The sequence below is a fragment of the Mauremys reevesii genome, linkage group 12, assembly GCF_016161935.1.
Source record: "Mauremys reevesii isolate NIE-2019 linkage group 12, ASM1616193v1, whole genome shotgun sequence".
NCBI classification, from domain to species: domain Eukaryota; kingdom Metazoa; phylum Chordata; order Testudines; family Geoemydidae; genus Mauremys; species Mauremys reevesii.
Genome location: NC_052634.1, coordinates 13,007,871 through 13,026,767, shown reverse-complemented (window position 1 = coordinate 13,026,767; position 18,897 = coordinate 13,007,871). Strand labels below are relative to the sequence as shown.

The 18,897-nt window shown below is 43.3% G+C and overlaps 1 protein-coding gene across 7 annotated transcripts in view; it reads right to left on the bottom strand.

The window, feature by feature from the left end:
• The window catches only part of APLP2 (amyloid beta precursor like protein 2), a 68,472-nt gene extending 49,840 nt beyond the window's left edge, over positions 1-18,632 (bottom strand). For 6 of the 7 annotated variants that reach the window (XM_039496637.1, XM_039496638.1, XM_039496640.1 and 3 more), the window contains exon 1: positions 18,481-18,631. In XM_039496637.1, the coding sequence (XP_039352571.1) occupies positions 18,481-18,567 (87 nt within the window). In that variant the 5' untranslated portion in view covers positions 18,568-18,631. Of the gene's footprint in view, positions 1-18,480 lie in introns of all 7 variants that reach the window. The other variant, XM_039496639.1, reaches the window with a different exon arrangement.
• Positions 18,633-18,897: the final 265 nt, after the last annotated feature.

Here is an 18,897-nt window from a genome sequence, read left to right as displayed (position 1 = left end):
CTGTTGCACTTTGTACATGCACATCTGCTTTTTAAATGCACTGGGGTTTTATAACTCTTGAGTTTATTGAACTAGGTTGGACTGTGGTATTGCCAAGTGAAATCAAGACTAAGTGGGAGAACTGCCTTTAATCTTCATCAAAGAGCTTTCTAGCAGTTTTCAACTCTTGCATTCAGCTTCTTGTTTCAAGAGGAAGGAAAACACCATATATGAACAGATGTGCAATTGCCTTGAGGTTTCTTTGAAGGATTCCCCCCACCCGCCCAGGGTTCTACCTCAGTCTTTAACTGCTGAAGTTTTATTGTAGTTGAATACCAGGTTGGTGGTGGAAGCTGCTTACAGCTGGTAGTCCAAGTCTTTGGTAAAGGGATTCTAATAAACATGGTGCTTTGTAAAGCCCTTAAAGCTTTAGAGTTTGACTATTATTGGTCTGAAGTTTTTAGTATAAAGCAGGAAGTTCAGCTAGTTTTTGCTAACAAGTGGGTGAAGTCATGCAAACATGAGCAATTTTCCCAGACTGTATGCAATAGCTTGTCTGAGGCTAATCCAGAGTGACCTCTAGAGCCAGGTCCAAAGTATCTAAACCCCAAAGCACTTTTATCCCTAGACAGAACTTCCTCTTGAAGTTGCTTAGCTGCTTTTAAACATGGTCTTGTGGGAGCACACAAGGCTCAAGTACCCACAAGCCACAGGAACACAAGTTTCAAGATGAAGAAACTTATGGAGTTTATTCACTATTTTGAATGAAAAGATTGTGGGTAACTGCCTCAGAAATAGTTTTGTGGAGTCACCTTCTCCTAAAAAAGGCAAACACTGGGTATGGTTTTCCTGTGTAGATTTTTCTGGGTGCTCAGATGCTTCTTGCTAGAGGTAATATGAGTATGAGGTTGCTGGGGAAACAATTGGGGGCACTTCTTGTAAAAAGCATGCACTTCAATGAGTTTGCCTTGATCAACAAGTGGCAAAACAAGCTGGGTACTGGACAACTGAACAAGCTTTAACTTCCTTGCATTTAAAAAAAATCCAGACCCAGATGACACCAGAATTGCTGACTTAACACACAAGTCCCATCAATACCGTGCCGATTTGAGGGCTGATCGATTCTAGTATTGATTCAATAGGTCATTTCAGCCTGTGGGTAGGAAACCTGTGAGCAATTTCAGAGATTTTTTTCAAAGTCAAAGTATGGAAACATTGCATAAGTCAATTTCCCATTATGGCCCCAGGGTAGACTTTTTTGATTAGCTGACTCTAGACATGGTCCACTGAGGCCTTTTATGTTTCAGACATTCATGAAAGTGTATGCGTCTGAACCATAGGGATTAATCTCACTGAAATCAAGCGAAACACTGCAGTGGATTAGCCCCGTGAAACAGAATATTCTTTTCATGGGCAACCGATCTGCCACTTGAGATGTATCCACACTGAAATTACAGCTTGAACATGCAGAAGCCCACAAGATAGGAGAACACATCACACTGGTGCCCTGCATGCTTCAATAGCCTTCTGTTTAACATGTCAAAAGCAAGATCCTATGCCCAGCATTTCAGGCCCTTAAGAGACCATAGTTCAGCTACTTTTGAGTAGCTCCATTCATGGCCCAAAACTGATGTGCTTAATAGGGACACAGATTTACATTTGATTGAGCTTAACTATATGACAATGGAGGCAGGGAATGTTCAGGAGAGGACCCAATATTATAGAAATCCATAAACAGATGTTAGGACAGTTGAGTATGGACTCAGTCTCAGATCACCATGTAAACATGTGACCTGTCCACACAAAGGAGACTCAAATTACAAAGTAGCATGGAGATGGAGAGGAAAGTAATTTAAACTAAACTAATCAAGTAACAGCTACTGAATTAACAGGCAGAAGAGAACAGGGTACTTCAGAGGTTAACCTACAGTGCAATTCTAGACAGGATCTGGAGTCTAGATACCAGTGTTGCACCCAATAGAAGTATTGGTACACACAAGTTTTCTATAAATCAGCTACCTTGTGTGTAGAAATTGATTTTTTAAAAAAAAAACAAAATTCCAACCCAGATCTCCTACATACTGAATTGCTGGCAGTTTTGAGGTTACACAGCCCCCTATCCATACCCATCCCCACAACTTGTGGGGAGGCTGGAAGCTCCTTCAAGTAGTCAGAATAAGATCTCTAGTCAAAGGGAATGGTCAAGCAGCCTGAAGATCAATACCTATAGTCTGGAACCACAAATCCAAATCATAGAAATGTCAATTCAGTCCTTTATCTTTTCCTTGTTTTTACTTTGTTCAGGTCTTTTGGAGGTGACCTTAGTGTCCACACACAGCACACAACCCTCCACTTCAAAATATCTGCTTAGAGTAGGAGTTGGTCCCAATGGACCCTGAACAAGAGCTTTTCCTCCCACAATTGTTGTGCAGTGTGCTCTGCATCAGTTGATCATATTTCAGTGGTGTAGGTAAGCTTTGAAGCCATTTAGGATTCTTTAGGATGAAAGATGCTGTATACACACACTCACTTATTTTTCTAACTAAAATGTTCCACTAGACTGAATATACTATAGTAGTGCACTCTATTTCCTTATTTCATGCATTCCCCATGCCATTTGAGAGATTTGCCTCTTCAAGAGTCTTAATAAATGCTATTTTTATCCTCTTTGCATCACATATAAAAATGTATTCTGCAATGAGAGGGGCACATTATTGGAGGGATGTCAGTCTAACCTTATTAATGATTAAAATATTTGCCCAAAGCACACAGAAATCCTCATCTCATTCCAAAGCGACTATCACAAGGCAAACCTCTGAAAAAGCTTGAAATACTCCAATACAGTAAAAGCAGTAAGTGCTTATAACACTGAGCTACCAGCCCACTAAATAAGTTTTAGATACCCATCAAAAGTCAAGGGCCCAAATTCAGGAGGAATCTCAGCCTACAGGCAAATCAGTACCTACAAGTTCAAGTTGTAGCTATGAAAGTGATTACACAAGGCTTTCTTAAGTGCATACGGTTCAAACTTGAGCTACCAACAGCTGCATGCATTAAACTTGTCTCACATAGTTAATATACAGTTAGCTCCAGCTGGCAGCTATGTCCTCACTGTTTTGTGATCAAGTAAGATGGAATAATCATGTCTATTACACCTAATAGCAGAAAAGCATGAATAAAATAAGCCACTTTTTTTTAAAAATGGGAGTTTAACTCCAAGAGCTCCCTCAAAATTAGTTACAGGCAAGGTGAAAAATCCAGCTGCAGTCAGGACACCAGGCCTACCAAAAGTAAAAGCCACTAAGTTGCTTTGAAACAACTGGTCTTCCACTACCTCTCTTTACTGAAAGAGATGCAATCCAAGGGCTAAAGATTTAGGGGTGTTTTCACAATGTCTCTCTAAAGAGAGTGATTTAGTTGCTGTTTACATTCTCTAACAAAAATCACGTTCTCCAAATCTGAATTCCAGTGCCCTTGAGGTCAATTACACAAACAAACACACACAGTTTGTGCTGTGTGGGACATGCATTAATGTAGTGTCCTGTACTACTTATCTGAAATAAACGAGTGAATTAACATGATGCAGCTGCCATATGGAAGGTATTTAGGGGGGGGTGCGCGCGCACACTGCTCGGGGCCTATTCTGTTTCTCTTAACCTGAGAAAAAGATGTTCTGAGGCAAGACCAATGTTTAAGGGAACTTTGTAAAGACATAACTAATCTAAAGTGAATGCACATGAGGAAATAGCACTAATGAAGCCAAGCACCACAGATGGATTCTTTGGATTCTTCTAAGTGTAAAATTATCATTTTTTATTGACTTGAGTATATTCTGAGCTATGGAATACAATCATCTAGGTATAATGGAAGAGCTTGATAAACGCTAGAGCATGTAGCCAAGAACTGGAGGCCCTAAGCAAACTGTAGGCTGAGATTTAGAAAGCTAGACTCTATAAGGTCTGATATGGCTCTCTCTCTGGGCTAGAGTCATGCAGGATGCTATACTGCATCAGCAATGTGCTGCTGGAGCATAGCCATCTTATGCCTTTGCTATCTGTAGTGAAAGTGGCTGCCACCCTAAACAGAAGAGTCGCCTACTGACTAGCTTTGGTGCTGAGCAAGGACTGATGCAATTTGAACAAAGCAAAACGGATCAGTGCAGGGGGGGCGCGCGCGCGGGAGGCGCGATGACAAGTCACACTAGCAGCAGCTAAAAGGTTAGAATCATTTACCTCTCGGTACAGACTGACCCTCTCCTACTGCCATTCATACACACAGCCACCAAGGTACAAACACAAAGCTCGTAACTTTCAGGGCTTGAAAAGCTAAACACTTACTAAGACAGAACCTAACAAAAAGGTAGGAGCCCTCACTGTCCGGGGCAACGCCCTGGTAAGAAGCCCAGCTGCTAATTCCAAGCAGGGTGCTGTTGCTGGATCACTCCCATCTATCATATGCTACGGCAAGGAGATGATATACATGCAAAGGCCTCCACCAAACCCCTCTTGCTTCTGGAAAGGAGAAGCAGTCATCTACACATACCATTCACTGCTTCCTCTTACTACCACTTGCCTCTTACTTCCCATTGCAACAGCGGAGTTTGATACTCTACGCCCTTCCCCTCAAATCCATTCCGAGTCCTTTCACATCTGCATCCCCCAAGCAGTAGTAAAGTGAAATGGATGTGATTTTGGTCAGTTTTGCTGATGCCTGTGGGGTTCAGATTTGAGATAATGAAACTGACCAGAGTCCTAGTTCCACTTGCTACCCTATCCATCTAGAGTGCTGTACATTTTGTTCTTAAGGCAGTGAGGATCTTGGTGACATTGATCTCACAGGAGAGAGTTCCACAGTGATGTGTCATCTTCTGAGATAATTGCCTCCGCTACTTGCTAGTGGTTGACAGTTCCATTACTGGAGGCTAGTACTCCATTTGCAGACTCAGGAAGACAGCACTGGGAATACATATATGAGATCATCTTCACAATGAGGGCTAGGAACTCATTACTTTTAAATAAAAGCTTAGGCCACCAGTTTCTGCAGAACTGAAGTCCCTCTAATCCCAAGGGAATTTCTTTCTACTCACCACTATTGACACAAAATGCAGCTTGTTAGCAGCCAGTGCAGAGTGAGATGCCCCTTAATTATTCCAGTTATTATTTACATTGGGGGAGGTGAGGGTGTCCACAGCAGCCTGCTCCATTCCAGAGCTAATTCTTTTATGAGTCACACCCTCAAGCCTGGTCTACACTAGGCATTTAAACCGGTTTTAGGAGCGTAAAACCGATTTAACGCCACAACCGTCCACACTAGGAGGCACCTTATATCGATTTTAATGGCTCTTTAAGCCGGTTTCTGTACTCCTCCCTAACGAGAGGAGTAACGCTAGTATCGGTATTAACATATCGGATTAGGGTTAGTGTGGCCGCTGATCGACGGCATTGGCCTCCGGGAGCTATCCCACAGTGCACCAGTGACCGCTCTGGACTGCAATCTGAACTCTGATGCAGTGGTCAGGTAGACAGGAAAAGCCCCGCAAACTTTTGAATATTTCCTGTTTGCCCAGCATGGAGCTCCGATCAGCACGGGTGGCGATGCAGTCCGAAATCAAAATCAAAAAAGGAGCTCCAGCATGGACGATGCGGACGTGATCGCTGTAAGGGCAGGCAAATCTGTTCTATCAGCGCTCCGTTACAGAAGACTAAATTCAAAATCATTTTTTAAATATCTCCAGACAGACACCATAGCAGGGACTCAGCGCACTGCTGCGTGGCAAGCTTAACGGAAAGCCAAAGAATCAAATGGACGCTCATGGACTGGAGGACTCAAGCTATCCCACAGTTCCTGCAGTCTCTGAAAAGCATTTGCATTCTTGGCTGAGCTCCAAATGCTTCTAGGGTCAAAAACAGTGTCCGCGGTGGGTCAGGGCATAGCTAGGCAATTTACACACACCCCCACCCACCCCCAGAAGTGAAAGGGAAAACAATCCTGTCTTGACTCTTTTACATGTCACCCTATCTTTACTGAATGCTGCAGATAGACGCGATGGTGCAGCACTCAACACCAACATCCTTGCTCCCCCCCCCCCCCGCCATGGGTGACTGATGGTACAATAAGACTGATACCCATTGTCATCATCAGCCTATTGGCACATGGGGCAGTGCAAAAGGCCTGGTAACCATGCATACTAGCATCCGTCAGGTCGATCAAGGGCGCCTGGCCCTAATTTTTCCTGGTAGATGGTACAATATGGCTGATAACCATCATCCTCATAGCAACAGGGGGCTGAGCTTCATCAGCCCCCACCCTTCATGTGTAAAGAAAAGATTCAATTGCCCCTGGACTAGCAGCAGGATGCTGGGCTCCTCTCCTCCACACTCCTTAATGTCCTATGTGGACTATCATAGCAACTGGAGGCTGCCTTCCACTCATTTCTCACTAACAAGTATTCCTGCATTCTTTATTACTTCATCACACAAGTGGGGGGACAATGCTATGGTAGCCCAGGAAGGCTGGGGAAGAATGGAATGAACAGGTGGGGTTGTTGCAGGAGCACCCCCTGTGAATAGCATACAGCTCATAATCTATGCAGGATCTGACACTGAGCAGCTGTGCTCTCTGGTTCTCTAGTACACTTGCCCATATTCTAGGCAGGACTGATTCTATTTTTAGATACCAAAAAGGAGGGATTGACTCAGGGAGTCATTCCCAATTTTGGCTTTTGCGCCCCTGGCTAAGAGCAGCCAGGGGCACTTATGACAGCAGCAAATGGAACAGTGCAAAAGGACTGGCAGCCATGCCCATCTTATTACCAATTTATGGTATGGTAGATGGTACAATATGGCTGATAACCATCTCTGCTATCATGCAAAAGCAAAAGCATGCAGCTGTGTGCCACTGCTGAATCGCCTCTGTGAGCGGCATCTAGTACACATACGGTGACAGTCACAAAAGGCGAAACAGGCTCCATGATTGCCATGCTATGGTATCTTCCAGGGCAATCCAGGGAAAAAAAAGGCATGAAATGCTTGTTTGCCGTTGCTTTCCCAGCGGAAGGAGTGACTGACGACATTTACCCAGAACCACCCGCGACAATGATTTTTGCCGCATCAGGCACTGGGATCTCAACCCGGAAATTCAAAGGGGGGGAGGCTGCGGGAACTATGGGATAGCTACAGAATAGCTACCCACAGTGCAATGCTCCAGAAATTGATGCTAGCCTCGGACCGTGGACGCACACCACCGATTTAATCGGTTTAGTGCGGCTGCGCACACTCAATTTTATACAATCTGTTTTACAAAACCGGTTTATGTAAATTCGGAATAATCCCGTAGTGTAGACGTACCCTCAGTGTGACATCTTCCCATTTCCCTTCTACTGCAGGGAAGCAACATATAGGTAAGTATATGTGGGGAAAAAAGCGTGGGGTCTGGCAAGTCAAGATCTTATTTTTGGCTGAGTTTGTTGCATGAGCTAATGTGCTTAATTTAGATCCTGACATGGTTTCATGCTCTCCAGTTTCTAAACGTGTATGTGATCTTGCTGTGAATGAGGAACCAGACATCAAATTCAATTTCTTTAGCAGGAATTGATAAATTATGCAAATAAAACCTCATGTTCAAGTGCTGATATATTCACTAGGAGCTCAAACTGCACATTTATACCAACATTTTGCATTTAATCTTTTGAATGGAATATTTTCATCTCCCCTTCTATTTCAGGCCACAATTACTGAAAGACTGACACTAACACTAGTAACCAGCTTGCAATGAACCTCCAGTTATAGTCAGTTACATTAATTTGTGCAGATTCATTTGCCAAAAAAATAGTCCTAAAGCCATCTTTTCCCATTCATACTGGTGCTAATAAATCCAGATAAAAAGCTTATTCTTTCATTCAAATCTGGCAACAAAGCGTGCCGAGTCCAAAACCAAAACAGAATTTGATGATGGGCTTTCGTAGCTGCTGTCATACAAAGCAGAGACTAGCTACTGTTGCAAAATATGCAATTCAAATCCACTTGAAATCTCAGATGAATGCATAATGTTTATTGTAACAGATGGTATCGTCAACGTTTCTCTTTTTGCTGCTGTCACTTCACACTATGCAGTGACAATTAGTGGGATTCATCCACTAGAGAGCTGAAACAGAAATGGGATAAAGCTTTTGGCAAGGAGCTGGATCTAAAAAAATAATGCAAGAGAATATAAGGAAGAGCCTAAAGATTATTTTAAAAGGCACAAATTTGGTTTTTGAGTTAGGCATCAAGGCTCAGAATTTAATATAGGACAGATCCTGAAAAATGTTTTACCTCTAACTCACCTCAACACGACAGTAAATATTTTCTGAATGGTGTAGCGAAAACTGTTACAGAACACTGTTTTATATCCTAGCTATACTTGTGATAAAGTAGCAAGATAAATTCCAGCAATGGAGTAGCTATGTAGATATTAATGTGCTCACTAAGTAACTTCTTGAATATCAGATCTTGCTCTACTGTGCAATACAGTAACTAAAGGAAAAAGCAGGCCTAATCAGCTCAATCAGCAAGTCAGAAACAGACGTAATCACTTTTTGTGGTGGTGGGGAAATCGAGATATTCTCAGTCGGAGGTTTGGTATAAAACTTGCTTGTACTGTTGTCCCTCTTCCCCTACCTTGCCTAAGCTACAGGCCAGTGAGGTTACTGTACTGGACAAGATGGCCAGTTGCTTGCAAATAAAAAGACTTGTGGCTCATGTGTGCTTGCCTAGGGTCAGCCAGTTAGTGATAGGTATGTGAATAGTGGCTGTGTTTTAAATCACTCAGTGACCTGTGTGTTGCAAACAGTACTGCTTCTGTAATAGTTGCATTTTGGCCTCAGAGAGGTGACCTTGGGAGCCCAGCCTCCTTTTGTTATCGCCATCTGAATGGCTGGGCAGAATTAGAAAACGGCCACGAAGAACTAAGGAGGACTTTCTGCGTCATGTCATGATGCGCTCTGTGGCCGAAAAACAAGAATTGACTGAGTGGCAGGACAGCGATAAGAGGGACCAAAAGGAGAATGCGACATGCCAGAATGAAGCCACGGAGCAGCTCGTAAATGTTAGAGAGCGTCAAGTGGACACGCTCCAGGCGCTACTAGCACTGCAAACGAAGCAGCTTTCACCCTTCCCTTCACAAATACTATGGAGCGTACAGCATGCAGCTATGAGTATAGGAATATTGTCATCCGCCAGGTCCAGCCTCCCTCACAGGCAGGGCCAGCAGACCTTTTAAAGGGCCAAAAGCACATTCAGTCATTCTGCACTTGCTCAGCCTGTTGTGGAACCACTTCTTGCTGCTCTCAAGGTGCCCTGTATATGGCTTCATAAGCCATGGCATTAAGAGTAGGGTTCCCTCATGATCACAATGGGCATTTTGACTTCCCCTACAGTGATCTTCTGGGAAGAAAGTCCCTGTTTGCAACTTCCTGAACAGGCCAGTGTTCCAAAAGATGCGTGTGTCATGCACCTTTCCAGACCAGCCTGAGAACCATGCAGAAATACCCCTGCTGATTTATGTACTCAGTGGCTAGGTCGTCTGGTGCCAGATTTGGAATATGCGTGCCATCCATTGCCCCTCTGCAATTAGGGAAGCCCATTTGGGCAAAGCCATCCACAATGTCATGCACATTGCCCAGAGTCACAGTCTTTTGGAGCAGGATGCGATTAATGGCCCTGCACACTTCCATCAACTCGAGTCCAATGGTCGACTTTCCCCACTCTGAACTGGTTAGCGACCGATTGGTAGCAGTCTGGAATTTCCAACTTCCACAATGTAATCACCATGCGCTTCTTCAATGGCAGAGCAGCTCTCATTCTCTTGTCCCTGTGCCACAGGGCTGGGGTGAGCTCATGGCTTTCCTCATCCAGAAGTTCTGCAGTCACTGCTCGCCATCCGAGACAAGCATCAAAATGTGATCCGACCACTCAGTGCTCGTTTACTTGAGCCCAAAAGCGGTGTTCCACAGTGGTCAGCACCTCTGTGCTTGTGGCATTCAATCTCATATCATAGCTACTATGTGTGACAAGATCAATGTCGAACTGCTCTTGCCTTTGTAGTTTAAGGAATAACTCCACTGCCACTAATGACATGTTAGTGAGAGCAAGCAGCATATTGGTCAACAGTACAGGATCCATTCCTGCATACCGAAGAGGCAGAGCGTGCAGTACACGAACTGCTGAAAGATGGGCCAAGTGTGGACGGAAACACAGGGACTGCTGGGATGTGATGCAATGCATCACTGAGCATTGAGACAGGACCCAGGATGCCCTGTGGCCCCCTCCGCCTTTCCATATCTCTTGTGGGAGAAGAGGAAGAAATGATCTGCGGGACAGCTGCTCAGAGTGCACTGCTCTGAATACTGCTGCAAGTGGGAACACGCTATTGTGCGGGCAGCTGACAGTGTGAACAGTGGTTTCCCTTGAGCACTCTCTGAGCAGCACTATAACAGTGGGTGCTGTAACTCTGCCAGTGTAGACATGCCCTTAGTATTGTAACTGGGCATAGATCAACCCTAAAGCTCCTGTCAGCAAGGATCTACCAGAATCCCAGAGGTCAGTAAGAATAAATTAGTTTGTATCAGACTATAAGATGAAAACTCAGAGTGAAGGTGTCTCATAAGTGTCCACTTATTCACAAGTAAGGCTAAGATTGTGTCATGGTTATTTTTTAGTAAGAGTCACGGACAGGTCACAGGCAATAAACAAAAAGTCACAGAAGCCATGACCTGTCTGTGACATCTGCTGCTGCGGCTCCATAGTTCCTCCTTTGCCCACAGCAGCTGGAAGCTGTGGGGTGACCATTTCACCCCGAGAGAAAAATGGGACACATTCTATGACTTCCATGACCTCCATGACATAAACGTAGCTTTATTCGTAAGAAATAAGCACTTTTGACCGAGGAAGCCGATTTCTTGAAACAGCCCCCTTCCCTCTTATTTCTTTATTGCTACTGTGGCATTGCATTTTATTGAATCAGATTATTTTTAGTCCCTTATTTCCAGTCATTAATACACAAGGTAGGGAGTCATACTGAACTGTCTTTCTACAGTCACTTTTCAATCTAGAACCAAACAAGGAAGAGACCATCTGACCACAAGTTATGAAATGCAGAGTTACCAAATATTTTGTACACTTATCTCCTGTTTTATTATCAGTTCATGCACTGCAGTTATCTACTCCAGACCTGCCCTCCATGAGCTAACAAAAATCTTATCACATCACTTGTTTAACACTGAATCACTAACATGCTGGAATAGCAGTCTGTAGATAATTTCCTATCCAGTCTTTGAACAATCAATAAAACTTGCAAAGGTACAAACAGGTTTAGTTTGCTTTCATTTTCCATCTATATATTAGATTTTGCAGCAGTCTCTAAAACTAAGACGACAAATGTGAATATTTCTTTTTTCAAGCTCCCACCCAAAATATGTTATTTCAAAACTTGCTGGCTTCTAAAAGAAGAGAATTTTATAAGGAAATTTATTCAAACTGTAAGGCAGTTATACCTGTAGTCAACACACCCAGTTGCTGGTAGCTGAACATAAAGTTCTAAGTAGCCTATTTTTGCTACTTTGCCAGAAGAGATGAGCATCTGATGTCACTTCTGGGATGGGCAAGAGAAATTTATCTTCAGGTGCTATGCTTGGCTTCTGTCTTACAGGCAATACGTAGGAGTAAGTTCAACTACAAGAAAAGTTTCGAGGTCACTTGCCTTCCTCAAGGCACTTAAGTTAGAGTCACACAACGCTGTTGGATTTCCTGTATCTCCAGAGGTGAAAAGGGAAATATGTTGCCCCAGTGTTCAGGTGCTGTATTTCATAACATTTTAACTTTTGCACCTAAGTATAAACAAGCAGCATACAGATGAGTAAACAAAAAGGAAGAGCGAATTCCTGTTTGAGTTACTCTAGTTTAAATACAAATATTTTACCGCTGATAACAGCATGACTGCAAGTAAATGTGCTCTTGACAGGCAAATGGTGCAACTATGTCTTTTTACACAGAAAGCATATACAGGCTCATCTCTCCAAATGGGTGTTTATTTTTCCTTCAACTAAATAGATCTAAAAGGTCCACTGTAATGCTTGAAAATGAAGTGCTGGTAAGCAGCTTAGTTGCATGAGTTTCTGATTACATAAAACCCTCTAGAGTATTTTTTGCTGCTACCAAAGTTAATTTAGCTTCATTTGCAGAACTATTAGTATTTTGGTCACCCATCTAAAGTCTAAAATAAAGTGTTAAGTTGTGAATGCAATTCTGAAGGTCTGAGTTCTTTGAACTCAAACATTAGCTCAACTAGCTACGCTGCCATTTTCTATCAACTCCAGGAAGCTAGACAATGTGAAGTTAAAATGACTTCAGCCTAGTTTCTTTTGGGGAAAAGACGACTGATTTTTCACAGTATACCTGTGTGAGGTTGGACTACAGCTGAAGCACTTGAATAGTTAGGTATATAAACCTTATTCCTTCAACAGGAAAACAGCCTATTATGAAGTCCCATGGCAGACACTATTTAAGTCTCAACAGGAATTAGTCATTTAGGGCCAGATCCTACAAACACACACTTGCTGCATAAAGTAATCATACTTAGAAACTTAAATGATTAGAGGATATCACACACTTAGGTTTCATGTTACATGTTGTACTTGCATGGAGCAGTAAATTAAAAGGTTATATTTTTAAAGCTTATAGGAGTGGCAGTATGCGATCAACCGAAATTTAAAAAAGGGCAAAATACCAGAAAACTGTTTAACAGATCCAGATTCCTTTGGAAGTAAAGAAAACCCTTTCACAGAGGCACAGTAGATATCCCACTAGAAGAAAAACCAGGAGAGATTGAGTTTAAAATCTTTTCCACCTCTAACAGCTTGGTTAGTCACAATAAGTATTTTTTAAATTTGTTAAAGTCCATTAAGACATTTTATTTAAGTTTGCCTCTACCTTTGTGAGAAAGTAGAAATCTTTTTTAAAACACCCCTTAATATCCTAGTTTAGACAACCCTTAACTCAATGAAGAACATTCAGGTCCCTTGCACTGTAGGAAGAACTGCAAGAGGGGGGGGAAGAATTCCCCCCCCTCCCAAAAAAAACCTTTCAAGATTACACTCAACTCTCCTTCTCCTGAAGACAAGGTCAGTACAAGCTCAAAAGCTTGTCTCTCTCTCCCCCCACAACAGAAGTTGGTCCAAGAAAAGATATTACCTCACCCACCCTGTCTCTCTCATATCCTGGGAGAGAGACTAACATGTCTACCCCACAACTAGATATCAAGTTAGGATATCCCTTCAAGATAATCCAATTATAACATTCATGCTTTGCCTACGATCCATTTGTCACTACTGGCTGATGAATTTCCATGTAGGTATGTGATCACTCATTTAACAATATGTATTTCATGAGGAAACAACTCAGGATCCTTTAGCTACAGCACTAGGTGTGAAACGATCAGAATAATGTATAGAACACTACAGATGTCTGAAGCATCCCATCTATGAGCAGTATATCATTGTAGATTAAATGCCATGCTTTCTTCTAGAGAGCATTAATTAAAATCTTTAGTAAAATTGAGTTTTCCCTCACAAATGAAGACTGAAGGTGAACAGGCCGAAGACTACTTTAATGTTCTGAGTATTTAGTAGTTAGTGATGAGGATAGTTTAAAATGCTGCAGTCTAGCATTAGAGTTAATGGCTCAGTTTTTATATAATTGATGTGAAACTGGAAAGTGTTATGCTCCTTTTGCATTTTCAAGTTACATGAATGTAGGATCTAAGTCTGAACCTTTAATAAAACATTTGTTGAAGATGCTGCAGGCAAAGCAAGTTCTGCCTGTAAGATCCTTAGCCCATAAACCTTACAGAGAACTCTGCATCTAGACTGCATTAGACAGGTTTACAAAAGTAAAAGATTAAGACACTGAACTTTCCTTGGACTACTGGCTGTTGAGGACGACAAAAGAGCAATATACAGCAATACATGCTTTGACCCTATTACTTCTATGTTTAGGGCTAAGGAATTAAGCATTACTATTACAAGACGTATTTTTTAAAAGTGAATAAATCCACGTTCTACAAGCTGACAACAATCAATGATCAAATGTGTGAAGACAATGATTCAGAATTTGTTTTCTTTTTACACAAACAGGAAATAATGTTTCAAAACAATGACAAGCAAGCAACCTCTACACCTTAAATTCCAGGAAAGCTGAAAACATTCTCCAAAGAATGAGATTTACCTCTCTCCAGCATTTTAACTTGCAATAAGAACAGAACCTCCTGGCACTACCTTATGCATGCTTTCTATTTTGTCTTTCTTCCTTATGTGTAAATACATATCAGAGGGACCTTACCTTTAACACTCTGGAAAGCCTTTAGATAGGGTCATACTGTTTATATATGGAGACTGTGATAAAATGCAGCATGAAACTTAGCTACAAAGCTAGCTTGCTTCCAGTTCTAACAATGTGGAAGTTAAATTTGGGGAACTAAAATTTTACAGAATTGTTATTTCTTAATGTGGGAGTTGTAATTTCCCTAAGTGGTCATCTGCTGAGTCAAAAAAACAAGTCACTGAGGCTGACAGCAATGGTATAAGACATCTATATTTGAAAGTGCCCATGTGTACCAAAAAAATAATGACATTGACTAAACAATTATGCCTCAAGGTGATCTGGTTTATACCTCCCCCAAAATCCTAGTTGTTCAAGATTGGCATGGCCCATAGATAAGCATTCACAAGAGCTATATAAAAAGGCCATTAAAAATAAATCTCATTTTTTTAAATCTTGTTACGTTTGTATTACTTCAGACTCAATTACATAAAAGGTCAAGTGAATAAAGCAGAAACTTAATGTCTTTAAAGGGCTTGAGAATAGAAATGAAGGAGTTGATATTTGGAATAAAGATTAAGTTGCAATGCTTTTTAAGTAATTTAAGTCATCTGGACACACATCACTATGCAAGAGAAACCACCATTAAATAATTGCCACAACCAATGGACCAGCTCTTCTGCTGTGTGTTCATATTCCAATTTATTTAGAAGGGACCTCGTCAAAGCTGTATCTTTCATCAACACATGATAGGGCTCAGGGGAGAAAGTTTGACTGTCACCAATGACAGGTCTTTGCAGAATGCACTGTTCAATATGAAGTTGCATGTAAAGATATTTTCCAACAAAACACACTGTACTAACGAAAGGAAAACAAGTTGTTTGCAGATTACTGGACATACTTAAGACAGGGAATGGCATCTGAGATATTGAAGGGATAGAAAAATCCACCTAATGGGAACATGCCAAAGCAAAGCGCACAGTCATGCATTTTCTTACTCCAAGTAACAAATTTCTGCAAATTCTAGGAATGACCTGGCACCCATACTACAGCATTGAGCACAATTTAAAAATGTAGATTGGTGGTAAACTCACCACCAGGGTCTCAAAAAACAGTTTTAATTCTTGTCTACACTAACACTTCACAGCTGCAATTCTCACAGGTAATCACAACAGTAGAGCCTGGAGTCTCAACTGGATTCAAACTGAGTTGTTTAACCCTACTCAGAGCACATTTAAACAGTGGTAAATATGCAAAAGTTACAAGCTCCACATTCACACCACTAATTCCATGCCCTAATTCTTCTAGTGTAAACAAAGCCTTGAAATAAAATTAAGGCTATTTTTGCTTTCAAACAAAGCAGTTGGCACTTCCCACATGTAGTGCAAGCTCATAAGCAAATCTTTCACAAGGGATGTGTATAAGCAGCTGAACTTGTCTAGGATATGACAGAGGAAGTGGCCTACAAAGTTGGCAGAGGTTTTAACAGGTGCAGGAGATTAATCCAACCATCTCAGAGAAATACTAAAGGTTCTTCACTGGCAAGTCAGTGCCAAGTAATCTGATCTAGGCTTTAGCTGGAATTCCTCAGGCCAGCCTTGGTTATCGCCCTGGCAAAACACCACCAAGACAGATTTTTCTGGATCATGTCCTGTCATCAGATTACCACCACTATACATCAGACCTGTAGTAATTTTTAAACAGAGAACCATAACTCATGCAAAGTAAGTAGGTGAAATGCCATTCTCAAAGTGATAGTTGCACAGGAAGGGGGGAAAAAAAGCACCGACTATGTATTAGTTCCGCAGAACAGCTATGAGGAACATTTAAAGAAATGTTCTTGTCAGTTGGTAATTACAGAAAGCTCGGGGCTTCAGATTTTAATTCAGTGCTGCTGTAGCCGTTGTGCTTAATCAAAGCTGCTACAGTCTTATAGTAAACTAAGGTGTCAAATCAGGCCATTCATAAGTATCCACAGCATCTGTCCCTCTCTAAAATACTATTAATTGCTACATCCATCTTGCATTGGATGTATGTATTATGAAATTAGAACCTTTGTATTTGATGATCAGCATGTGCTTAACTACCTATTATGAGAGTTCACCCTGGTAGACAGATTATGTTGAAAATGGAGTCCTAAACTACCATGAGATCTTCCTATCTGCCATGTCATGTAGCTTGTTAGATTAGAGAAGTTTGTTGTTTAAGGACTTCAAGGAAGGGAGCCTTAAAAAAAAGTGTTAAACCCAAATTGGGGCGGGGAAAAAACATTTAAATATTTCCTAGTCATCAGATGCAAACTCACTGCACTTGGATAAAGCTTTAATCTGAAAGACAATGCAATAGATAATTTAAAATTGAAGATTTATTCAGAATCTATTAAGAGGATAATGAAGCCTTGACCAAATGGATGCATTTAACTGAGCTTTTCCCTATGAAGTTGCCCTCTAATAGCCTAAGCTTATAGACCAATCTGAGAAACTCACATTTCTTGTTACCATGCCAAGAATGCAGAAGTCAGTTCCCATGGGGGGTGGGGTGTAGAGGAAAAAGGTACCGTAGAGGGATTCAGCTAGTTAACCCTGAAATCTGCAACTAGACAAGAAAAGCCATTCCCAGCCTAATGCTGCAGCATTACTGTTGAAACAGAACGAAAATAACAATTTGTTTCCTCCTATACCAGGACAGATTTGCATAAACCCATCCAACTCAAGATCACAGCATCAGTTCTTTCCCCACAGCAAAAAGAAGCTTTATATATTCCAGGAATCCTAAATTGTCTTCATGCACAAAAAGGAAATTCCAGCTACACTTATCCTTTCAGATCAGAAATTGCTGCTGCTGCTTTAGAAACAACACGGTAAGATGGCGAAATGTCCTCTTTCCTACAGAACTGATACCACCTTTCCTGAACCATTGCCTACCTAGATCTGCTGGCCAATGAATATTTCATCGCTTTCTGTTACAAAAGTGCTGCCCTTGGATAGGATTAGATCCTTTCCATACATGTAAGAAACGTACGAACACTGATGACACCTTTTCCTTAAACTCAATTCGCAGACCACCGAATTAGGAAAGCAATTACACCCAGCTGATACTGGACAGCTATAACAAATGGGCAAACACTAGCCAAACATGCCTGCTGGTATGCCAGCAGTTCTACGCTATGGCCCGAGGCACTACGGCATTACAAACCTAACACAATCCAGGCGACCAAAATGATCAGAAGCAAATCAGGCTGCAAGAATTGAAATGGCAAGTTCAGCTCCGATATGTGAAGAACGTGACACCAGCGACACCCGCCCCCAAGAGGGCTTTAATCACCAGGGCAAGGGGGTAACTTCCTTTTCCAGTATCAGAGGGGTAGCCGTGTTAATCTGGTTCTGTAGAAGCAGCAAAGAATCCTGTGGCACCTTATAGACTGACAGACGTTTTGCAGCATGAGCTTTCGTGGCTTGCAGCCGAAGTGGGTATTCACCCACGAAAGCGCATGCTGCAAAACGTCTGTTAGTCTATAAGGTGCCACAGGATTCTTTGCTGCTTCCTTTTCCAGGCTCGTTTTACCCTGATTTGTTATCCGAGCCGGGCATTGGTGGGTGGGGTGGGGGCAAAGTCACCCAAAGCTCTAGAACCTGAATCAAGGGGGAGAACAGGCTGCGAAGCGAACAACACTGTTGGATCCCAGAGAGCGAGACTCCCTCCCCCGTCGGAAGGCGCCCCCACCCCCAGCCAGAAAGGGGGACTCTCCCTCCCTCTCCCCCCCCGTCGGAAGGAGCCCCCCCCGCCAGCCAGAAAGGGGGACTCTCCCCCCCTCTCCCCGTCGGAAGGCCCCCGCCAGCCAGAAAGGGGGACTCTCCCTCCTCCCGCCCCCGTCGGAAGGCGCCCCAGCCAGAAAGGGGGACTCTCGAGCCCCCTGTCGGAAGGCGCCCCCCCAGCCAGAAAGGGGGGTCAGAACAGATAAGCCGAGTGGGACAGTCGGAGGGCTGGTGAGTCCCCTTCCCCACCCCGCCCTCGGTGCCTTTCACGCGGCCTCTGCGGCGGCTCCGCGGAGGCCGGGCGCCGCCACTGCGCCAAGGCGGGAGGAGGGGGCTCTGCGGCGGGAGCACCCCCCGGGCCCACCCACGCAGAAACCCCCGGCTCCGGGCCTCACCTCGATGTAGCCGGCCAGCGTGGCCGCGGGGCCGGTGAGCGCCAGCAACGGGAGCAGCAGCAAAGCCAGTTCTCCGCTCCCCACCATCCTGCCCGCCTGCGCCGCCACCCAGCAGCTTCTGCGGCCTCGGAGCCCGGCGACAGCGGGGAGCCGCCTTACAAAGCCACGCCCACGCTCCCGCCCACGCCAATCAGAGAGAGGAGCCATGAAACCACGCCCCTGTCCCAGCCCCGGCCAATTACAGCAATTTACAAACGACCCGGCCGCGCCCCAGCTCCAGCAGCTGCCGGAGAAAGACCCTGACAGGGAGGGAGCCACGCCCATCACTCCGAGTCTCCGCCAATCAGAGCAAGCGTGACAGGGGCGCGCCACACCCATCCGTGCGGCATCCGCCCCCAAGTGCCAGCCAATCACGGA